The sequence below is a fragment of the Larus michahellis genome, chromosome 4, assembly GCF_964199755.1.
Source record: "Larus michahellis chromosome 4, bLarMic1.1, whole genome shotgun sequence".
Taxonomy (NCBI): Eukaryota; Metazoa; Chordata; class Aves; order Charadriiformes; family Laridae; genus Larus; species Larus michahellis.
In genome coordinates, this window is record NC_133899.1 from 38,369,939 (window position 1) to 38,394,961 (window position 25,023).

The 25,023-nt window shown below is 41.1% G+C and overlaps 1 protein-coding gene across 4 annotated transcripts in view; it reads left to right on the top strand.

Moving 5' to 3' along the window:
• ATG2B (autophagy related 2B) overlaps positions 1 to 5,347 on the top strand; it is a 48,805-nt gene extending 43,458 nt beyond the window's left edge. For all 4 annotated transcript variants that reach the window (XM_074584064.1, XM_074584065.1, XM_074584066.1 and 1 more), the window contains 6 exons: positions 385 to 454; positions 1,427 to 1,509; positions 1,966 to 2,087; positions 2,262 to 2,416; positions 3,422 to 3,571; positions 4,376 to 5,347. In XM_074584064.1, coding sequence (XP_074440165.1) covers positions 385 to 454; positions 1,427 to 1,509; positions 1,966 to 2,087; positions 2,262 to 2,416; positions 3,422 to 3,571; positions 4,376 to 4,606 — 811 coding nt within the window. In that variant the 3' untranslated portion in view covers positions 4,607 to 5,347. The remainder of the gene's footprint in view (positions 1 to 384; positions 455 to 1,426; positions 1,510 to 1,965; positions 2,088 to 2,261; positions 2,417 to 3,421; positions 3,572 to 4,375) is intronic.
• Positions 5,348 to 25,023: the final 19,676 nt, after the last annotated feature.

Sequence of the window (25,023 nt, forward strand, 5' to 3'; positions counted from 1 at the left end):
TTTTGCCCACAGAACCATCATTAGCCGTGTTTTTTCTTTTTTGTAACTGAAATTCATGCTGTGAATATTGAGGGAAGGGTACACACCTGCAGGATTAGTAGCGCTTTTGCAGACTGTTAAACTTATTATAAATTTAATTTAAATATTTTATTTTATTTATAAATTTCTTATAAATGCTAACCTTGACGAGATCTTAATAAACGAAGAGAAACTGAATTTGCCGTAGTACTTTGTACTAACACAGTAACTAGAGAATTTATGGGTTACAGAAAAGGGTATGGCATCCTATCCTAGGAAGTTGGGAAACAATGGGTGTCTTTTTGGAAGGATAATTTTATTTCCTTTTCATGTTTCTCACTGTAAAATTTCCTTTGTATATCCCAGAGAATTTCGTTTTACATCAGAAGTTCCAATACGGCTTGATTACCACGGCAAACACGTATCAATGGATCAGGTTTGTGTGTAATGCTGACGCTGTAGAACAAAAAAGTGATGTTGTTTGTTTTGGGTTTTTTTTCCCCATGAGCTGGGTTACATTGTTATGCTCCCTGCTCATTACTGCTGTGAACTTGGGAAATGTAGAACTTTTTTTTTTTTTTTTCTTAGTTTCAATAAAGCTTAACCTTGTTTCACTCTTAATTTGAAAACAAGTGGGTGGATCCTCCAGTTAACGTTAACTCGGAACGAGACTTGAAAGTCACATTCATTTATCAACTCAGTGACTGGCTAGAAATCTTTGTACACAGTTGTGGTGCCCATCAAAGGATGAGACTACTATCTGATGCTAGAATTGTGTAATTTATTTACTTCCTTGTTAATGCCAGGATACAGTATCGTCTTCCCTCCCCCCACCCCTTGTTTACTTCCCTTGCAGTCTTGTAATGTATGGGCTTCAGTGGCAATGGCAGAATCTAATACAGATGAAAAAAATGCTCATAGTTCTTTTTAAAATATGTATTGATTTTCATACTGAGTTTACGGAGTAGACCTCAAAATCTGGTTTGCACAACCAGATCTGTACTCTGTCATGGCAAATTAGTAAGAAAATATGGACAAGTAAAAGCAGGAACTTCTTGAATTTGCTGCCAAAGAAATCAAAACATGAAATGGCAGCTTTAGAATGCCTGTAACACACTAATGCCAGAGCTATATTTACACAATTTGTTATATCTTAATATTTCTGAAGAAGCCCTCTTGTATCCAGATGTTTTTCTTAGAGTAGCTGATTAAGCCAGTTTCCGTCTTTTGCAAGTTTTCATGTGACGTAATTCCTAGCACTGTAACAAGTAGCATTTGGGAGACTGGGGGAGAATCAGTTTTTAGACAGAAATACCTGTAATAGGAGTTGAGATGATGAAATTATTTCTCACCTACAGATTGTACAGGATGAATAAACTCTTGTGGTAACAAAATACTTCATTTACAGGGGACACTTGCTGGGATTCTCATTGGGCTTGCTCAGTTAAACTGCTCAGAATTAAAGCTGAAGAGACTTTGTTACAGACATGGGTAAGTACTGAATTGTAGATTAACATTGGTATTGCAAAATGAATAAGTTTATGGTGAAAAATGGAATGTAGCAAGCAAAAAGCAAATTCTCTGATAAGATCTATTTCTGAAGTCCAAGACGCTTTTTGACTACATATATTTCTTGATTCTAGTTTTTGTCAAATATATAGCATTCAAGCAAAACATCTTTTTTCAGGATAGTATTTAATATATGTGCTAGTTTTGGTGCTAAACTCTCTTAATTTTAATTGTATGTTTACATGGAACTGGATGTGACTATGCAGTCTTGAACTTCTGTTTTATGAAGCATATACACATGAAACCCTTGGGTTGGCCAACAGCAGCAAAAGATGACACTTGACAACAGCTTTCCTTTTGTTTGAGTGACATCTTTGTTTACTTCAATGAATAATGCATTTGTTTTTTAAAAAATATTAATAATTTTATTTACTTCAGTTTATTAGGTGTGGATAAGTTGTTCTCCTATGCCATCAGCGAATGGCTTAATGATATAAAGAAAAACCAGCTACCTGGAATTTTGGGAGGAGTAGGCCCTATGCATTCTCTAGTGCAGTTAGGTAAGTTCTTATTTCTCTTCAGACACACGTGGCAGTTGTTTCAAACAAACAGACAAACAGAGCTCAACAAAAAAACACCCACAACCAATGTTGACGCTTGTTTTCACTTCCTCTCAAGGCATTCTGCTTATCTAAGAGAACTTTCTAACTGTGGTGTTCTGTCTTTGTTTTCAGTCCAAGGTCTGAAAGACTTGGTGTGGTTACCAATAGAGCAGTACCGAAAGGATGGCCGTATTGTAAGAGGCTTTCAAAGAGGAGCGGCTTCTTTTGGTACTTCCACTGCAATGGCAGCACTGGAGCTGACAAACAGGATGGTTCAGACTATACAGGTATGGTGTATTACTTCTGGAGGTAGATATAAAATATGAAGTGTTGCTAGTGGGTGCTCTATATTAAGCTAATTCCTTAATGCTGTATACTTGAGGTTGGGAGTGTGTCTTAAAAGGGCAGCTGTATAAATTAGAAATCAGAGACTGGGCAAAGCTTGCAGCAGTCTGTGAGGTGACATCAAATGCAACGTTTAGAAAACTGTGTTACAATATTGCTGAACACCCAAGCTGTTAGGCGCTTCTTGATGTCTTTAATGTATTGCAACGTACAGTTTAATACTAAAATACTCAGTGGCACTGAAAAATCACTGATATTGAGAAAGATGAGTTCTTTGCGTATTTTTCCAATAATAGATTGTTAACTTTTTATAAAATGTCAGCTTATCTGTGCATATTTAAAAAACAAACGAACAAAAAAACTGAACAAAACCCAAACAAAAAAACTGCCTCAAAACTAATACTAATTGTGTTGATGTACACAAAGTCTATAAAGCTTTCTGGATTTAACCCTAAAGTAATCTTGGATTAAAGTGTTAATAAATTTATGTTCCTTAATGTAAAATACATAGTGAAAATTAACTTTTACCACCTAATTTTGCAAAAATTGTAGATGTGACTAAGCTTGAACATATATAGTAAAAAAAACAGTGATATTATTCATGAGTGGAATTACATGCATGCTTGTGTGTTTGTAAGAAAAACATACCATTGATCAAATGTTTCGGTTTCTATCTTGAGCTTTTTGTGCAGATCAGAGGAATGGCAAATGAGGGGGGAACCCTACCAAAACCTACAACATTCGTTCTTTCATTACGGAACTTAATGTATAGTTACAGCTGCACCATTTCAGAGGTTCTTGTACAAAACCTTAATCTGATGTAAATGAATATTATTTGTGGAATTAAAATTCTTTTATTTTGATTTTGTCACCCTGTTAGTAGTTGAAATTTGTGATCAGATGCTGTAAGACTACTTCCATATTTTGCATTTGCTTCTGGTCTTTAGGCAGCTGCAGAAACTGCATATGACATGGTATCACCAGGGCCTACTTTTATCGAAGCAAAAAAGATCAAACGATTCCCTCGCCATCGTTTAGCTCATCAGCCAGTAGACCTACGGGAAGGTGTAGCCAAAGCATACAGTGTAGTAAAAGAGGTGAGTGCAAAAGTAATTATCCTTAACCAAACTTAAGAATTGTTTCCTAAGACAGCAAATAAAATATCAGTGTTAGTTTAAGCTGACCAAATGAAGAAGGGGATTTAAGTTTTGAACAAGACTGTCTTCATCACTAATCCTAAACCAACAGAAGCCTTGCATGGAAAAATCAGAGAAGCAGAAATAAACTAAGGTGTTACACAGATAAGCGTGAATAGGAGTTCAGTATTCTGCAGTTGTGAGGGTTTACTGTTATTCTGAGACATGTAAACTGGATTTCCTGCCCCAAGTCATCCATCCTTCCCTTCTCTGCCCCCTGTCCACCCCAGTTGCTGTTAATTCTGAGATTGCTAGACTTCGAGCATAATGCTGGATTTAAAACAAGTGAAAGCTCTCTTTAGCACAACAGTGTATTAAAAATAAGAATGCTGACCTGTTTTTATTTTACTTTTTGTGTTGTACATTCAGTTAGTTGCACCTGATATTGTGTCTAGGAAGGTAGGTCTCAACTGGGGAGTTTTCAGTGAAATCTGTCATTTCTGAATAGCTTACAGCACCCCACAGCTTCTTCCCTTATACACAAGAAGTGCCACCAGAAGTTAAATGAAATATTTTCACCTGTAAGTTCATAGTAGTGTTGTTCTAAGCCTCATGAGAAGAACTAAATCATGTTTGTATCAGTATAGTTGTACTACGGTTATAACACAAATCACAAAGAAGGCAAATGCTGAGCAGTTAAAGTTTCCCTTAAAATTAGGAAAGGTTACTCTTTCAGTGTAACTAATCTCTGTTAATTTCTCAAAGGGGATCACGGACACAGCCCAAACCATCTATGAGACTGCTGCTCGTGAGCATGAAAACAGAGGAGTAACTGGAGCAGTAGGAGGAGTCCTCCGCCAGATTCCACCGACTGTGGTGAAACCTTTCATTGTTGCGACAGAAGCAACCTCAAATGTTCTCGGTGGAATGAGAAACCAGATCAGGCCAGACGTGCGTCAAGAAGAGTCTCAGAAGTGGCGCCTTGGGGAGGATTGAGATTATAAAGCTGTCTCAGCAGGCAGGTAGCAAGACTGGAAATGCAGAAGATTGTCCCGTTGGCAGCTTTAGATGGAGCTCACTTTGTTTTGTCGTGCTCATCTCAGGAACAAATGAGGTTTTCAACTATTATTTACAAAACATCCAACCAAAAATATTTATGAAGTGGAAAGCAAATTGGTACTTGCTTATACTGTGTGTTACCAATCCTTTTGGTAGATAGTGCCAAACATAGCGAAGCATGCGCTGCCAACTCAGAGACATGCTTGCTCTATTCCGTTTGCCGTTATTTTTCTTGGCAGATTTAACATCTGAAGCAGTAGCCTGTATGGTGAAACTAAGTATATTTTAAAGATGTTCTCTGAGCATAATCAAAGAACTGCCTTCAATAAAGGGCTCTGCAGATGCTCTTCACTGACTAAAGGATAAAAGCTTTCATTTTGGACATGAGACATGAAAGCTATGTAATATGGAAGCAGATAAGATAATACCGCTTAGTGGTCATAAGCATCGCTTTTAGCGTGGCACTTACAGCAAGGGCAAGCTTGATAACCATTCAGAATTTAGATTCAGTGTTGATACACCTATGAACAGGATTTGTTCCTAAATATTAAATACCTACTTTTGTGGGTCTTTGAAGAACCTGAATGTTGCAGAAATGTTCTGTTGTGTTGCACTTTAAAGGATATGGCCTGTATATTGTGCTTTTTTTATAGTGTGAATAAAATGTAATGTGCATTATCCTTTATGTGGTTTAGAGGCTTACACAAATTATTGAAGAGAGCATCATTTGATGATGATCCTACAGAAAAGTCTCTTAAATTTGTTTAAACTACTTGTTATATGTAAAAACACTTGTCTTCTGTTACACTAATTACAATGCTAAAAATAACTATTCGTCAGGAAAACAGCAGTTAAATATTGTTGTGTCCAACAGTTCTTTGTAAGAATGAGAAATCCTAAGTAAAGTAAAAACAAATTATTTCATAATTTCATAGTTAAATTCTATACAGACTTTATTTTAATAATCTGCTTTTATTTAAAGTTCCTATTGTTGCATAGTTGCTGCTCTCACAAGGTATTTTTAATTTAAATTGTGCATCATCAGTTATTTGACAGTGAGTATTTGGGGTCATTTAATTTGAACTGGGGTTGGGTGAGAGGATTTAAAAAAGAAAAAAAAAGACAAAAAAACTTCAAAAATCAAAATTAGTACTGACGCTATTTACTGTTTAATAGGTGACCAGGGTCTCCACAGAGCTTTATTAAATAACTGACATCGTGCCATTTCTGGGCAGTTGAAAATCTCAGCCCTAGCTGTGCGGGAATAAATTTTTTTTCCTGGCATTAGCAAAAACTGGAGGATAACAAGTAAAGACTACTCTGAGTAGAAAAATACTCATTTTGAATTTTGACAGCTTAACACTTTGGATGAGTAGCCAGAATGTAAGCTTGTCATAGTCCTGTGCTTGTCATAAATGGAAATCCTGCAAATATGCTGTGTGGAGAACCTCCACTGAAAGAGGGACATCAGGTCCTCTTGATCAGACTTCAGTCTCTAAGGATGATGGCGAAGTAGTTTCCCTCCTCTTATTTAATACCTGCCAGTAGGAAAAACTTGGCTAATGGGCCTTACAGGAGAAAAAGGAGTGTGTGACGGAAAATACTTACTGCTTGTTCATCCTGATATTATACTAAGCTATTCCTGAACACCAAAGAATCCGGCTGGAGGGTAGATGATTTGAAAATGTCCCCTCTGCTGGGAAGGCTTCTGCAGTCTGCTTTATTATTTTTCGTAAAACAAAACTCCAGTTACAAACAAATTCTTGCTTTGGGTGGCAGGTGATACTACAAAGTTTTGTTTTCCTTCACTGGAATCACCTAAGTTGTGGTACGCTTTCAACACCTCGTTATTTCAATTAAATGACTTGCTGTAAGGAGGAGGAGATGCTTGTGAGAGGACAAATACCTGCAGATTTAATGACATGAAATATTTTCTGATGTAAAAAAAACTTGCTGCAGTTCATACTTCTGTTCGGTAATTAGAGAGCTCTGCTTTACTGAGAGCTTGAAGCTTGAGCATTTTGCACAGGAATGATTTCCATGTTGGCAGTTTGGCACCTCCTGAGTGCCTTCATCAAGAAGTGGCGATGAGCAAGTAAGTAGCAATGCATCATTTTCATTTGCAATTACCATACTACATAATTTTGGCCGGTCCAGTTTGTCCAGTTAATTGGAGTATATTATAGTAGTATAAATCTACATATTTCCTTCCTTTTTGACATTGCTGAAAAGGAGTGTGGCATTTCAGTGTTCATTACGTTTTCAGTTCTGTCATGGTCTGGTTGTACTGCAATGCAATTAGAATATATTTTTATATGAGGGCAAGCTGTCAAGGTAAAACATTTTTATAGAGTGTCTCTCTGTCAGCAATACAGACTGTACAAATTTATTAAACTTCACTTTTCACTCTGTAAACCCTTGCATTTACTGCTTGCACTTTATTGAGCCTTTTCAGTGAAATTTATGTAAATTTTTTCTGACGTTTTATTTTTACAAGCAGTTTCTTAATTTTTGGATGTATATCCTGCATTGTTTGTCAGTTATAACATGATCTTGCAGTGTTTGAAATGTTTAAAAAAACCCACAAAACTCACCAAAATAGTCTTTACGTTAGGACTTTGTTTTCAAAATGTGTCTTGTATGGAGCGGTTTGTGTTTTAAATCAAGAAGTTTATATCGTGTATGAGAAAGGATTCATCAAATGCTCTGCTCAATACTCTAGGAGTTTTCAAGCACTTAAAAGTAATAATATACAAAATGAGATTTGACTCTGGACATGTTTCCTGGAAATGGAAGCCTACAGATACATTACTGTATTCTGTGCTAGCACGAGGAGATCTGCAAAAATATCGCTGTACTTCAATTTTCCACTGAAATCAGTTGCTATAGATACTAGCACTTTTTTCATGTTTATAGTGGGTGTAAACTGGCACCGTCTATGTCTGATGTTGAAATTCTCTGATGTCAAAGTGACTAACGCTGCTACTGCTCTTACTTGGTCTTATACAGTCCCGATGGACACAACTCTCACCCTGGCTTTTCTCAAGCATCCCGGCACTTCAGATAACACACTGATGAGTGCCTGGGAAGTACCTAAAAAAAACCCCAGCCATCTTCTTGAAGAAACAATCCCCATGCTTCATACGAATCTTAGCAGTGGCTGGGAGCAACAAATCATCACATCCATGCCAAGGCAGCTTCCATTTTCTTTGCAGTATCTGTTGACTGTCCCTAATTACCGCAGCTTTTCAGCGATGCAGCCTGCCCTGTGCATACTTGCCTAATGAGAAGCATCAGGTCAGTCACCAGTGAGTTCATTTGTGCTTAAGGGATGTGTCTGATTTTATTTTCTCATTAAGCGTTTGATTGTGAACATCCATTGCTTGCTTTCATTTACAGTTGCTTTATTGAGATGCCGAGAAAGGTTTCTAAATTAACCAAAAAGCTGTTAAATGGTTATGAGCAAGGCACTCAACGTGATCCATGCACCTGCAAATGTGATACTGATTTTTACTTTAAATATGGAAATGTATGCATTTTGTAAAACAGTGACATCCAAGAATTTGTTTAGAATAGTTAAATACTTCTAAATCTCTTCAATATCCTAAATCTCGCAGCAACAGAAGCGTTGTCAGAAACAGTGTGGGTATTAGTTCTCTCGGTCTCCAGGCCTCATGATTTAAGCTTCTGACAACTGTTTTAAGTTGCTCCATGTGCTGAATCTTGTTTACAGTTAAAGAATTAGATACTACACCTTAAGTACGTAAATACGAATCATGCGTTTGTACTGGATTTCTTAATAGTAAGGTAGCCCAGACAGAAACACAGCAATTTGTGTATATGTGTATATTTTTTACATTTTTGCATTTATAGTAGTTTTGTGGTATTATTTGTATATAGTTTGCTAGTGTAAAGAATATAATCTCATGAAATAGAAACCACTGTTGAAGGGAATTGACTATTTCAACTTGAGTTATTTTGCTTAAAGTTCTTGTCCCCTCAGTATGTCTTTGAGAATTATTTTTGACCATAACTTATATGGCACCAAAAGTGTATATTTTAGCTTATTAAAGTGCTGAAAAGCCTGAGTGCAAATAGGTTGTCCTGTTCAATATGTTTAATGGAAAAAAAAAAACCAGATTTGTAACAATACATAAATAAATATCTTAATTTGTTCCTTGAGTTGGTTTTCTCTACCTATGAGTATAGCTAATATAGAAAACAGTCTCCCAAAATAACAGTTAAAGCTTTTTACCCACCTAGCTATACAGCTGTATTTCAAGAAATTAAAAGACACTTTATACTGGAAAAAAAATAAATAATAATGTTTTAAAATTGCACGGAGGTCAAAAGCTAGGAAGTAAATCAACTTGGCCCATAGGGCTTTAACCCATCTCTGTTGTGCATCAACAAAGTTGCACATCGTACTAGGTCTCCTGTTGCCACATTTAATTACTAAGTATGTATTTCTTACCTCCACAGTAGAGACTTTAAACCTTCATTAGCTTCCAAACCCTGTAAAGAATGCAAAATAATTACATGCTTTCAGGATGCCTGTATGATGCCCGCTTCCCAGGCGGTTAGTTACAAGTGTCTGAAAAGAGATCTTAGGAGGCTGAGAACTGGGTAGTATTAAATACTGCATCCCTGAATGATGAGACACATGGATGGCGGGTGTAAATAATGGTCTACTGTGTTTTGTAATGTTCTCGTAGCTTAGGAAAAAAAATAATTAACAAAGGTCACCTGATGATGCCTGGGTAACTATTCTGTGAAACGGTAACCCTTCATGTATGAAGGAAGCTGACTCCCACCTGGTGCAGCTCCTCCTCACCCTTTTTATAAGCGAGACCTCATACGGATTAACTTCCGATTTCAGTGTTTTTATTTAAGAACTCTTAATTTTTTTTTTCTTTATTTAAGGAGCTTCTGTATGAGCAGAATGAGAAAGTGATTTGGGTTTTTTTCTTTGCAAATAAGGTGGACAAATTTATTCTCAGTTTTCTAACCATTGTTGATAAAAGTGATCAAGGATATTTGAACGACTGCTGTGCTGAGGGGAAATGTTGTACCACAGAGCAGCAATAGGGAACAGCTTGGAATTAGTCACTGGTCATCCCAGGAAAGTATGAAAAATTAGAGGACTTTATTTCACTTGTTCCCAGTGCTTTCTTTCATAGATCAAAAGTGGTGAAGTTGTGAACTCCTCTGATTTGCAGCCCGTGCTTCCCTGGATTTTTGAGAGTCATCTGTCACTTGTAAGAAAACAATTATATAGAAACTACTAGTAAGTGTTTGTGGTTCTCTGATTTAAAGTGTGCCGTAATTCGAGCTTGTATTCGCATGGCCAGAATTCTCGGCTTCATTTTGCTCAGATGAGCCCCAGGGAGATGATAGAGGATGGCACAAGCTGGAATCACAACCCAAGGAAGGTGCCAAAGAAGTTCTGTTTCCCTTTGTGATCTGACCTTGCGTACCAAGGATGCTCCTGACTCCTCCAGCTTAGTCCCGAGAGCAGAGGAGACCAAGACTCCGCCGCCTGTGACCCTCCAGCTAACTGAGAATTTATGGAAAACCACGAGTATGACACGCCAACCTGGAGCAACATTAGCTGGTGTCCTTGAACTGCGTTACTAATTGAGGGTGATGCAGGCTCAAGTGTTCCTTCTTAATTTCTTGTCTTTTTTTCTTTCCTGTTAGTGTTTTTTTGCTAACAACCTTTCAAATGTGATATGAAGTGATGTTTTTTTGCTGCCAATTTATGTTCTAGCAAATAGTGGTTTAAGCCATCTGGTATTATCATAGATTATAAAAGACGCCATAAAGCTGCCTTTTTGTGGCAGATAAACTGAGGTTTCAAAGCCGTTTTATTCTAAAGTGGAGTGATTAGATTAAAGCAGAATTTACTGAAGGGCAACCATAAAGTATTTACGGCCCCACAGGCAAGGAAGCAGTTCAAGCTCTGTAGATATTTGTCAGGAGGATATGTGAGATAGTTATGTGAAGTATCATTCTGTTCTGGGGCTCTCATTTGTGTATCTAATTATTTGCTCTGTTGCTGATCTATTGCTGTACTAGGAACGTGGGTGTTGAATTTGGCTCTTGCAGGTCAAGGGTGGAAGGAAGCCTGCAGGGAGAAGACATGTATACCCGTATAAGCAGGAGGGATGTTACTTCAATTCTGGGGGTATGGGCTACCTGTGCCTCAGCACAGAACTCAGTAAGATGGGGCTTGGCCCATCATAGCTCATGGGCACAAGGGAAAATGAGCAACACTTTCATCTTTCACACTGGGCAGTTGTCTGGTACTGAAGATTCTCTGGTGGTTCCAACAACTCCGTGGATCTCACACAGCTTCCTTCCTTTCCTTCTTTCGCCTCTTCTGCCTGTCCCGTTTGAAAATGCTTCCTACTGTGCATCTGCCACTGACTGAGGGAGGCTCGTGGCTATCTGTAACTGAAAGGAGTTGTGAGTTTGAGGGTGTTTGATGGTACCATGCTGTTCATTGTAATGTCTGCAGCTCTTGGCCAAATGGCAGGTCAAGGGACGGGCAGAGGCTCAGGCATGGTGTGCTGAAGAGAGTGCTGAGCCACAGAAGAATAAATGCGGCAGGGTGTGCTGTGAGGGTGTTTATGAGACCACGGCGTGGCTATTGCTGGGTGTTTGTTTTGCTCTAACCAGTATTGTACTGGTCTGGATCCACTGCAGCTGGTGGAAAGCCAGGTAGCACGTGGACTTGGTAGCGGTAGGTAGATGTGGGTATGTGTGTGTGTGACGGCGTGTGTGCCAACACCTGGTGCTGTGGATGGACTGGTAATAGGACGAGAGGATGGAAATAGGAGCGCTCAATTGCGTGAACAGGTTCTTTATACAGATGCAATTTTCCAGGAAGTACAATTCCTGGTATCGTTTGTCTCTTTAGTAATGTTTAACAGATCGGAAACCTTTCCTGGAATTATTCAATAAAATAAAATGCTTCACCGTTGTCGTGGCCTGTCCCTGTGTAGTCAGTGCCAGATGTGTCTTTTAGAGCACTAAAGGTATTTATTTTAAGCATGAGGCTTTCAGCTATGCTCTTCTCTTGGCCTTTCAGCGCTGTTGAGTACCCTGCTGTAATGGTTTTTGCTCTTTTTGGTCTTTTCTGTGTCGCTTCTGGCTCCGAGTGCCTACTTTCCTATGAGCGGTCACCAGGCCAAACTCAGCTGATGTAAGTGAAGGGGGAGCAATTTTTCCAATTCCATTGGAGGCAAACCCTCTTACTTGATAGCTGAATTTCATTCACACTGGCCAAAAGTATTGTCCCAGGGCACAGCTTTCTGGTTTTACTCTTCTTCTTTCCTCAGAGCTGTAACTAAATACCACATAGCCCCTTTTTCCTTTCCCTGACCAGAGGTGATGCCCCTCCAGGTGAATTTGTTAATACAATGGAGTTTGACAAGTCATTCAAAAAGAAAAATGACCTCCGAGTTAGAGAAGATGCGTTGATGTGGGGCTGGAAACTGGGCCCTGTCTCTTCGCAAAGTCCCATGGACGTGGCAGGAATGACAGGAGGCAATTACAAAGGAGCGCATCCCACTGCATTAACCATTAATGCCTCTACATCATTGCCCTGAGCCACTCATATCACTTAATGCGAAGATCCACACTGACGTTGAGAGAGGAGGTTTTCAAATGTGATTTTCATCATAACCATCCTCCTTTGTTGTCCTCAGCCTGAATTTTTACTGATGCTGTTTCCTATTAAGCATGAAGCCCTAAGAATAGTTTTTAACAGATATTTCTGAAGATGCAGAAAAGGCCAGGAAGGACGATGACTAAAGATGAGCAGTATTTTTATTTCTGCCACCCCTGAGCTTTGCTGGTAAGTGCCCTCGTGTCTGAATTACCGCTACCCTGGGGGCAATCACTTGTATTTAAAGTTGCTGTGGAAACAGAGGAAAGAAAAAGTAGATTTTTTTGGATTAACATTGAACACTTGAAAAATTCTTGGGCTTTTGTTGGTTTTTTTGGTGGGTTTTTTTTTTTCACTACACATTTTAGGAATAGCTACCCAGACAGGTCCACGGGAGCCCCCTTTGTCTTGCTGAGTAATAGCTCTTAATACTTGTTGCTTTTGAAAAACTCACTTCTGCAGCAAAGTGAGTAAAGGGAAAGGACGGTGACGTGAGTTCATCTGCCTGAATGGAGTGTGCGGAGCCAAGGAGGAAGCTATGGGTGTGAGCATCCAGCCCTCCTGAGGAAGGATGGAGATGTTTGTTTCCAAAACACAGGTAGCGTCTCCCTGTTGGTAGGAAAACTGGGCCTTTCTGGGCTTCCCTGGGTTTTGGGGGACCAGCCCTGCAGCAAGTCCCTGGCCAGGGCCATGAGGTGCAGGGACTGAGGAGCACACGGCTTCCCTCAGACGTGTAACACACCTCCATCACCCCCTCGCCCTCTCTAAGCAGATATTTTTTTCAGCCAATTTGTAATGCGAGGCAGGGAAGGTCTAAACTGTCAGAGAAAGCAAAACAGCAGCTCCTAACTCCTCATTTTTACTGTAAAATCCCAACTGAAGAAACATTTTATCCCGGTTTTGTCCTATTCTTGCTTTAAAAAAAAAAATATTTTTTTTTTCTCCTCCTGCATTTTGTATAACTGCTGTATTGCACAGGAAAATAAAGGCCCTGGGCTGAGCCTGCTGCGGCATCCTGTGGTGCTGGGAGCCGGGTTTTGCGGGGTTGTCCCTGGGAGGCTGGTGGCAGGATGCTCGTGCCTTATCCTGTGTTCTCAGCCGCTGGAAAAAAAACAACCCCTAGAAGCACAAAGCAGAACTGAAAAAAGGGGACTGTGTCCCTGCCTGTTTATAACAAGGGCAAAGCGAGAGCTTGAGGAGAACTGAAAGAGAAGAGTCCTTCAAATTCTTTACTGTTTGTAAATCAAAGGACCTGCTTTAGAGTAAGGCAAAGAACTGGGAGCGTTTTGAGGGAGTTTTGTTGGTCTCCAGGGGAATTTCCACATGACTGAGTCTGTTTGCTTTGCTGAAAGCTGTTTCCTCCTTCAGATCACTTTTCTGTTTAAGATCAAGTCCACTCTGTTAGGTTCCAAGCAGCAAGAATTTACATTCCACAGACATTTCAAAATCCTGAATTTCTCTGCAAAGTGTTTCCAGAATATCATTACAACGCAAAAATGCTTGAAATGTATTTTGAGAATAGCTCTTGTTTACATAAAAACTGGCAAAAATATTGTCTTCTGTAAATCAAACTTCATCCCACGTATCAATTGTGGGGTAGAAACTTCTGTGTAGAGGACAGCACAGAAGCTCTGCTGGCTCAGGACACGGAAGATGCTGGATAATCACCCTCGAGACCTATGGTTGATGCTAAGGGCAATTTTAGGTGTTGTCATATTTACATCCTTAAACGGACTATAATTGTGACTATGATATTAGTATTCCAGGAAGTCAAGGTATATGTGAAAGAACAATAGACATTACACGTTCTGCAATGATTAAAGGAAATGTTTTATAAGGCCTAGCAATAATTTCCCCAAATTTTCTTATTTTCAGAAGGGAGGTTTCTAGTTGTTAGTAATGAAAAGCTGGGGTTAAGCCTTCAGAGGAAACCGATCATACTGGCAGGAAATACTGACAAGAAAGTGTCCGCTACAGAAGAAAATTAAGTGTCTTACTATTAGCCGTAGTCATTCTCAGAGGCCAGGGCAAGTCACAGCAAATTAAGTAGTGCTGTTTTCCAAGCCACCCACAGCTGAAGCCATGCATCTTCTTAATCTAACCAAGGCCACATTAATCACCTACAATACACTAGCTCCTCTTTCAACAGAGAAAATTGATTACAGGCTTATTTAGAAAATACATATATATCTACATGGCCTCTCAAAGAATAGTGATAATTTGTATTACATTGTTAAAAATAGCTATATGCATCGTTTGGGATGAAGAGACTCTCTGGAAACTGCATTAAGAATATTTTAAAACTGAAAAATTATATAAGTCAAACAACTTGAATCACAACAGCTAAGTGCCATGTTTACTTTAGGAGACATTCTGTCCACTAATGGAACCCATCGACGTCATGCATTTTAGCTGCATGACCCCCACTCATACGGTGTGATCTTCTAAAAGCCTGCATGACGTTTGCACAGTTCAGGACATGGTTTCCCTCAGCAAATTCAGTTACCTGCGGAGGAGACTCAGTCAGGGAGGGAAGATGGTGGAAATGGGATGAGGAAACATTTCTCCTGCTTACCAGCTTTCAGTCTATCCAAAGAACCATCTGGTGTGGCCAAAGTTGAGTCCTGCACTGAAATGTCTACCCTACAAAGACAATGTTACAGCAAGTTTCTGCTTTTTCTGGATGTTTTTCAATTCTCTATTTGGAAAATGTTGTAGTTCACTTTTACCTATCAATTGAACAAATGGTGGGTTATTTGTTTTTGGTTTTTTGACAAATGTGGTATTTTTGTTGGGATGCTGTTCTGCTAGAATCAAATTATGTTCTCCATGTTTATAACCTACAAAAACCTGCTAATAATCTTAATGAGGTACTGAAATACTTGGAATTGATGATAGAATGGTTATCTCCAGAAAAATACAATTTCTGATAAACAGCCAGGAGTCGTGGTTTTACCTGGGATAAAGAACTCCTTGTGCCTATGTATTATGAAATTATACTGTCTTTTTTTTTTTTTTTTTTGTATGCATTGACATTTTGGTCACAGAGGGGCTTAAGCTGTCCTTCACCCCTCTTTCCAGCAACGACTCCATCTGTGTCCTGCTCTACCTCCTAAGCTGTGCCAGGACACCCGGGTTTGCACATACACCATGAACTAGAACTGGCTGACTGACGGTTTGCCAGTTTTTAATCTGGATCACTTTCCTGATTTGGTTCATCACATGCCTACAGACCCAGCTGCCCTGACTCAGCTCAAGGAGAAGGAACAAATTAGTGGAGGAGAAGTCCAGCTCGGGCAGGACAAACCAGCAGAGTCCTTGGAAGGAATATGTGGGAAACTGTGGCCTCGGCAAAGACCAGGTACCTTTACCTCTTCATTTGCTCTCTGGGAGAAGTTAAAGAGAATTCATCAACCTGTAAGCAGACTGCCTGTGAGCGCTTGTAACTTGTTATCTGTCACAGCAAGATGTGACTTATTACTGCTTTGGGAAATACAGTTTGCTATTTGCTTATCAAACTCACCCTCAGAGATGTGTTTTCTGCTAACCAAAAAAGTAAGAAATCCTTAACTTTTCTTCCTTTTCTTCTTCTTCTTCTAAGTAATGGAAGAGCTTTCATTATCTCCCTGATGTCTAATTGTGAGGTTTACTAAGTCACCACTGATGTGCATAATGTGTTAATATACTGTGTGCTACTGTATGTGAATTGGCTTTGACAAAAATGTTGCATGATTTGATCTCTTTTCTTTGGGTTGTTGTTTTTTTGTTTTTTTGTTGTTTTTTTTTTTAACATCAATTTAGTAGAAAACGCCCTGATAGTCAGCATCTTGAAGCAATGCTTTCTATTCTGCTTGCCTCTCCGTTTGTGCTGGGATAAATAATACTGTACTGTCTCAGCAAGATGATACCGGTGCAGTTTTTATGCCAGTTGTATACTAGTTTAGTTGGTCTAAATGTCCGATTCTACCAGTAGCTCAGAGGACAGTGTGGAGACTGGCAAAGACTCAATAACATTAAAATATGTACAGAGCCGGCCTTAACTTGCTTTACCTACACCACATGTAACATAGAAAGTGCATTTTATATGCTATAATTATTTCTTCATGGTTAAAAAAAAAAAAATCAAACTTTTACGTGCCTACAAGGCTTGACTGTGAGCAGTCTTGCATGATGATTAGATTCAGCAGAGCAATTAAACACAAGTCAATCAAAGATAATAATACACTCATAATCATATCCTTAAGTGTTTGCTTGAAAAGGGATTTCAAATTCTATACGAATAGCTAAAATTCACAGAGGTGTGTAGAGTGTGACACATTGTGGGTCATGAGCTGTTTAACACAATGGGACGATTCATCTTCTCAGATACCTGATTTTATGAAAAGACATTCTTGGATCTTAACCATCATTCAACTTAACAGATGACTTGCTAGAGTGTATTTGTAAATCCATTCAGATTTTTCACTGGCAGTACAGTAAAGTGATAGAGAAAATCTTTGTCACAGTGACTGGTAGCTGGAATTAAACACTTTGAACACGAATTCTGCTGGAAAAGCAGTAATTCATTTCTACCAGGAGAGGCTGCTCAGCAACTGTTTCTTGGCCATACAGCCATGCCAAGAAAGAAAACCTACCTGGGTTCCAGCTCTGCCTGTGGCAGATGTTTGCATGTGCCCCCTAATTTCAGCTTTTTGGAAAGGTTCCTTCCCTGTGTGTGTGTGTTTGTGTGTGACCAAGCCTTTTTTGATGCTCTGAAACATCAGTCATATGGCAGAGTCTCTCACTCAATAGTGTCAATGGGCCTGAGGAGCTTGAAGGATTTAGTTCTTCATGTCTCTGTGCCTCAGCTTCCCTCAAGCTAAGGAATAATAAAACTCAATAATAAAAATATAAAAATATTTTGCAGCATTATTATAAATAAAATATTAATATGGCAGTAATAAAAAACTTTTCATACCATTATGGCTCTTCTTGCTACAGTAATGAGTGACTTACAGCTTTGGCAGATAAAAGAATGTGAGAATTCAAAGCATTGCAATCCTTCTGAAGAATCCCCTGCCAATTTCTCCCTACCCAGGACAAGCACCAGCACCTGCCGTACTTCTGAAAGAATGAAGGCAAAACTACTTCGGACAACCATAGCAGTAGTCTTTGAAATGCTGTCAGACTGCTTGGCTTTCTTAGGTTTGCTCACAGCCTCTGCTCTGATGTTTCTTGTTGAGCTCCAAAGCGACCTGAGCCTCCTCGACAGCCAGCGGCACCAGAGCCTGGACCACACCAGCCAACAAAACCAGCATCTTGCCTGCCAGCACTGTGTGGGCACTTGCCTTTTGAAGCTGTTGAAGATGACCGCAACCAGCTCCTAGCAAGGCAAGCATGTTTCCTTGGCCACTGAGAAGCAAATTCCCTAACAAATGGGTGGAGTTAAGCATCATCTTTATCCAGGTAGTTCTTTGGTAAAGGGTTTCTAGCTGTGCTCTTCAGGGCAGAATAATTATACTATTCTCGAACGATTGTCTTGGATGATGTCTTCTAGGTACTCTTTGTTTTATGGTCCTACCAGCAACACATGTCTCCCTTTAAGGTGTCTGGTCAATGGGGGTAGGACGCAGCTTCTGGGGGACTAAGAGAGACTGGGGAATCTGGTCCTTGGGCAGGTGGTAGGGGTCTGGTCTCAACTCAAGGACTGGGCAAACAGAAGAGACAGATGGTGGGCTTTAGTGGGAGAGCTAGGGAGGAGGGAATGGAAGTCATTAGTGATTTTTAGCACCTGTTGAACAAAGCCTGGGTCGCTTGGTGACCTGTGTCTTCACAGAATAACCTGGTCTAGTGGGAGGTGTCCCTGCCCATGGCAGGGGAGTTGGAACTAGATGATCTTTAAGGTCCCTTCCAACCCAAACCATTCTACAATTCTGTTCTATGATTCTATTCACCTGTCGCTCAGAGCAGGGCTGTATCTCTCCAGTTCGTCCCATCCTACCCTGCTGCAGCTGTATCCAACACAAATGGCTCCTCAGTCACACTTGCCTCTGCTGCGTCCTTGGATTACTCTTCTCATCCACTCATCTCCTTGGATGAGCCATAGCTCCAACTGAGGGAGGCCTTTCATCACATAGAAGCAACGTGAGCCCATGGGGAGTGTCTGTGCTCAGGCTCGGAAGCACAGGAGACATCCAGGGGGGTGGTCACAGCCACTTTTGAGGATGACTCTCATGCTAAGGCCACAGACAAGATTTGTGACTGAGCAGGGAATTGGATCCTGCTCGCCTGAATCAGAGGTGCTAAAACATCAGAAAAAATAGTCCTAACAACCCCAAGCTCTGAATATGTGCACGTTTAGTGGTGCTGTTTGTCCACAGGAAGGAGTTTGACTGCCCAAGGTATTGAACTTGTGAACACGCTCTTGAGAAGAGGTGATTTTGATTTACACTGACAAAGCATATAAGGTAGAGGAGGCCCTGGTGTCCACATGCCAAGAGTTATAAATGAGACAGTTCTGTTCATTCACTGTCTTTAATGAATTCAAACTAGAAGAACACACTAGTGAAAAAAATGCTGTTTGTGCCACCGGGGATCTGGGCCTGGCTGGCTCCTGAGCATAAAATGTGCATCACTCTCTGACTTAATAGAAAAATGATGTAGCTTTCATCCTTTCATAGTCCCTTTTTCAGTTACAGCCCCTGTTGTGACTTTTTTGCTTGTTTGTTTTTAACCCCACAGACCTTGTCTTCTTTCCAGCCTGAGTTGCGCTTTATCTGTAAGACTTCTGTTTATTGTTCTCCGTGATCACTCTCACTTGAGTCAAGACTAAGTGCATGATACAGAAGCCTTAAGCTTCAGGTTTTTACTCTCAAATATTTTTCACAGAAAAATCAATCCTTTTGTTTATGAGCGTTTAAGATGTGTCCTCACCAGCCCAAGAGATGTCTCTTATTTCCCTTCAGCTGCAGAGATGAGGTGACGGCTGTGTCTACACGACAGCTTTCATCCCCAATTCCAAATGGTGCCTTGACCTCTAAGTCACTTGTAAAAGCTTCCAACTCTCTCAAAATATTAATCCAGTACTTAGCTTTTGGTCGTGCAAAAGTACTGGGTCAAGTGTGCATATCTGGGCTTGCAATCCATACAATGCTGTGTGGATGGGAAAATTATCCAGGATGGTGGTCCAGAGCATCTCCTGGGCACATTTGATTCACATGAAAGCCAGTCAGTCAAAAGCTACCACTGTCCTCCATCTCACAGATGGTTTGAAAATACTTGTTGAGAGCAGTTTCACACCAAGTAAATTCATATTTCACGTCCCTTTTGGAGGTCTGAGTTTTGCACACATTATTATTTTCAAATCATTCGCATGTATCTGCATATCTGTTTCTATTTGGAGGACTTGTCAGCAACATACAGTGGAAATGGAAGGGAAAGTCAGTCAGTTGTATGGTCACTTAACGAATGTTGTTGTTCGATTTCAGAGCTCCTACTCCATGGTTTATGTATTTATTCATGTAAACACTGGCAATTCTGAAGGTATAAGTGGACTTTCCTCATCAGACTCACTTTGGAATAATTCTGGGGCAGCTTTAGACAGGACAGAGTCAGCTCTGCCATGAGACTGTTCTCACACAGAAATACGGTAGCCAAAAGCTTGGGAGTGATGAGCACATCAGTGAGTTTCACATGGTGCCTGAAACAGCCAGCATCCAGCTCCGTGTTGCCAAGCATTGCTTCCCTGATTGCTTCTTTTTGAGCAGAGACTGTATGGGCAAGGCAATAAATGTATTTTTAAAAACTGCACTGGAGGGCCTGAGAGTAACCAAGCAACAAAGGTAATATGTATTAAAAATGTAGTTATACGAAAGGACAAGGCAGCAAGAATCCTTCCACTAATATCCAAGATATATGATGCATTTTCTGCACCCCCACAGAAGCGTAAATCCAGAGTAGCCTCATTGCAGATAAAGGATCCGTGGTATTGGAGCCCGCCTCTGTCGCCTTGTAGTCCTCCATGCTCACATCTTGCAGTGCCTGTAGTTAGAGATGAGTCTGTAGGAGACTGTCCCTTGGAGAAGGCAGTTAATGGAGAACATTGCTTTGTAAGAAGTGTTTTTGTGGTATTGCGCTGCTGTTTGGGGAATCAGTGCTTCTGCCAAGAGAACTTTAAAAATGGAAGACATTCAGCCCAAGGGTCTTCCTATAACTGAGCAAAACTTCCTGCAAGAGTGCAAAACACATTCCAGTTAAGTGACTTGAGCAAAGCTGTTTGCCGTCACCTGAGGATCTGGTCCAGTTTTCTTAAATGGGGCTTAAATTGTTTACTTCTGAGAGGAAAAAGGCAAATAAGATTAAAGCAACGGTATTGGCTAGAGAACAGATTAACAACAGCAATAACTTGGCATTTAGATTCATGACGCTGAAGTATGTACACCACTGTCACTGATGTTGCTTTGCTATTTAATTGTACAGGTCCTTGAATTTCTGTTGTTAAAAATCCCACGGACACCTGAAACTCCGTCAGTGAGCTGGCGGAATCACACAACCCTTGGCAGAGCCAAACTTCCGGGTGGATATCTTGATCCTATATTCTGCTGGGACCCACAGGCCAGGGATCCCCCACCAAAACCACCGGTGTGTTCAGATCACACAGCATCCCTCACCAGAATAAGCCAGAGAAAGCAGGGTGGAAGAACCCAAGGACAGGGCACTTCTTCATGCTAGCTCTTGGGTTAGACGTGGCACACGTTCACATGTCTTCTGCTTCACCGGAGATAGAGCAAAGACCTAAACACAGTTCTCCAGGTTCCAGGAAAGCGCCTTAACAAAAACCTGTTAGGTTTAGCTCAGCAGCGTGCCTTTCTCAGCCTTGAAGTTGTTGTTTCTTGTATGATAACTAAAATCTCTAAGGACTGTTGGCTCCCCACCCCCCTGTTGCAATGCCATATCTGTCCTTTTATAGTTAATTTTTTACTTTTTCTTCTCTATTTGTGACCCAGTGTATGTACTAGCATTGTTTAAATTCTTAGGTCGAGGGCAGTGATCCTTCCTTCCTTCTCAGCACTGGCAAGGCCACCTCTGGAGTGCTGCATCCAGTTCTGGACTCCCCAGGACAAGAAAGTATGGACTCAGTGGAGCGAGTCCAGCACAGGTTTGCTGAGATGATTAAAGGACTGGAGCATCTCTCCTGTGAGGAAAGGCTGAGAGAGCTGGGACTGTTCAGCCTGGAGAAGAGAAGGCTCCGGGAGGATCTTACCAATGTGAATAAATACCTAACAGGAGGTAATGAAGATGAGAGAGACAGACTCTTAGTGGTGCCCAGTGGCAGGACAAGAGGCAATGGATGCAAAATAAAACACGTGAAATTCCATCTGAATGTAGGAAAACTTTTTTTTTGTACTGTGAGGGTGGTCAAGCACTGGCGCAGGCTGCCCAGAGAGCTTGTGGAGTCTCCATCTCTGCGGATACTGAAATCCTGACTGGAGGTGGTCCTGGGCGACTTTCTGTAGCTGACTCTGTTTGAGGTGGGCGGTTGGACCAGGTGACTTCAGGAGGTCCCTTCTGACAGAAATGATTCTCTGATTCTGTAATGCGAACTTTAGCCCCAGGTGCACGCTGCTTGGAAGCAATCTGCCTGTGGTTACAGAATAATTGCAAAGCAAGATGCTGAGATCTCAGAAGATGACTAACATTGCATTTGGCAGCGTGCTTTCTTCATCTTTTATCTGTGAACAGGGAGAAAATATTTTAACTAAACAATGTGAAGTATTTGCCTCATACAAAATATGCAATCAGCAAAAGTCATGCAAAACAGTTTAGGTTACCACAAAATTCTGCGTAAGTATCCTTAGGAGCCTCTTCAGCTGTTGACAGACCTTCCTGCCTCTCTCTTGGCAACAGCATTTCTGAATGTGTTTCGGCAGGAAGGACGTTAATCCTTTCCTGTTACCATGTGAGCTAGCATATATTCTTAGTAGTTCTTAATCCCCCAGCTCCTCTCCCATGTAGGCTCATGCTCTCAGCCTTTCTACTTCCCCCTGCCCCATCGCTTGAGGCCTCAGATGCAGATATATAAAAGACGGGCTTTCCGCTGCGATTCCTTTGTGGTACGCTGCTGTTGCCCCTGAAGCAGCTCAAACGTTGCTGGTGAATGATATGTATTCCTCCTTTTTCCGAGGAGCTGACAACGTTGTCACTTCACCCTCGGGAAGGCGATAATATCCTCAGTTACTTGGAGCTCATTCAAGCCATCTTGCACCCGTTGCTTGAATTTCAGCACAGAGTGGCACAATACCTTGTTGGCGTATAGCAATATCACATTGACTGCTGCATCGGTGGAAAGAAACAGGCATATTGAGGATCTCTCGACACCCACAAATCCTGAAGTGTTTACTGGACAGCGTGCGATAGGTAAAAGCGTTATCGTGCCTTTGAAAGGGCTAGTGTTGGTAAGTGAGCACCTGTGAAATAGCACACCTTGCTTGGAATCACAAGCTTCTGCTTTCAGTTTTAATTTCTGTGTTTTAACAGAGTTCTGCTCTGCATTTGTGGGCATAAGTAATGATGCCAGAAGCTTCTCAAAAGAGGGCAATACAGATGTTTTTCAGAGGACAGAGATGGAGTGCAGGTGTTTACTGCCTGGCTACTAGGTCAAATCCTCCAGAACAATTAAAGTAACCAAAATAGATTCTAACCAGAAAGCAATTGCAATAGCCAAGAAAAGGAGGACAAAGAGCTTTCATCTATTCTCAAGAAAAAGATGAATGCCGTACTTCCCCAATATACGTATACCCATCCCCAACAATTGCCTCTGTACTTTAACTCTCACCTTTCAGAAAAACTTCTTTGTCTTCCCCTTCGATCCTCCTTCGAACCAAATGGGAGATGGGTGAGCAAGCAGGTCGGTTGACCTCTCTGACAAGGACGGTGTCACGAAGCAGGTCACGTTGGGAGCTGCCTGACGCTTCAGTGCTTCTCCCTGATACAGGTCATCGAGGAGAGCGGAGCAGTTTAATGGTTGGAAGGGGTCAGGGAGTTTCAGCTTCATCTGACCATTACTGAATCCCATTTCTGGCCCCTCCATTTTGCTGCTTAAGTGCAATTTCCCTTCATTTTTCTTTCAGGCACATTAACTCTAACGGTATGTTCCGTATATAATCGTTGGTGGTTTTGCTGCTGAGACAGGCAGTTCTGGTGATGGTTTCATTAGTGCATATGTTGCTGGGGACCTGCCTTACCCTATGGCATTGTCGTGTGTTATATTAGCAGCGTCTAACCTAAGGAGGCAGACTGGCTGCTGTGACAGCCTGCGTGTATTGTCGTTTAGATGAAGGTGTGCGAAAGAATAGGGGTTGGCCAAGGAAGCTGCGTCAGTATCGCTGCACCCTTTAATTCAGCTGCGCTGGGCAGGATGGAGAGGCATGGTATGGCTCCCATAGCCTCCCCAGTAAGAGCACGCACGCAGTGGCTGTGCACACAGTATGTCTCTAGCTTGTCAGTTCACATAGGTCAAAAATTGATATGAATCAATGCTCCTCGCACGGAGTTCGGCAGCGACGGTCCAGGCTCCATCACAAGAGACCTGCTATGATATATTTTGAAATTCTTTTATATATATATTATACAATGCAATTGTGTAAATTACAACTGCAATTTTAAAAGGTGCGTGCAGAGAAATTAGCCATTCGTGAAGCTCTGTATTGTTTTACCAATCATTTTCACTAGTCGATATTGCTTTTTCTGCCCAGAGAAGGCCATCTCACTGGGTGGTCTGAATTCTAGATGTGATTATAATGAAAATATGGTGTCCAAATGTGTATGAAGCACTGTAAACATCATTAGTCTTCCTGAGACACGCTTGGCAAACAGCACTGCAAGCTGCACATAGCAGCAAGCACAATTTGAGATGTGGCCTTTCCTTGAGACTGAAGAGAGATGCATTTCAACAAAAGCCCCTAATCAATGTCAATATTTTAGTAGCTCAGAGTAGCAGCTGCTGGTAAAACTACGCTGAAGTTGCTTTGGGATACAACACAGCGCTGAATGTGCAGCTCGCTACTTTTTTTACTAGTCTGTTGGAAAGGTCTCCTCCTCCAGCTTGGTAAGTGCTGCTGCAAAACCAGGCTGAAACTCTGAATTCATTTCCATGTCTGTAGACCCAGCGGGGGTAGAGAAGTTCCTTCAGCGAGGTTGAGCAGAAGAAACCTGGCCAGGTTCCAGCAGAAGCGTCCGTCTCAACCACAGAGGCAGAGCAGCGGCAGGGGCTGCTACTCATCCGGCAAAAAGCCTGGTCTTCAGCGATGTGAAGGAGCCACCTTTCTTTTCCCATATTCCTCCCCCCAGCCTCCAACATTTCATAGAATCATAGAATGCGTTGGGTTGGAAGGGACCTTTAAAGGCTATCTAGCCCAACCCCCCTGCAGTAAGCAGGGACATCTTCAACTAGATCAGGTTGCTCAGAGCCTCATCAAGCCTGGCCTTGAATGTCTCCAAGGATGGGGCCTCCACCACCTCTCTGGGCAACCTGGGCCAGTATTTTGCCACCCTCATTGTAAAGAACTTCATCCTAATGTCTAATCTAAACCTACCCTGCTCTATTTCTGGCAGCAAAACTTTGTTTGCAAGCGGGTTTGAAAGAAGTGACCTGGTTACTCCTCTGGGAGGGTGCTCCTGCCAAAAGACTGTGTGAAGCTCTTCT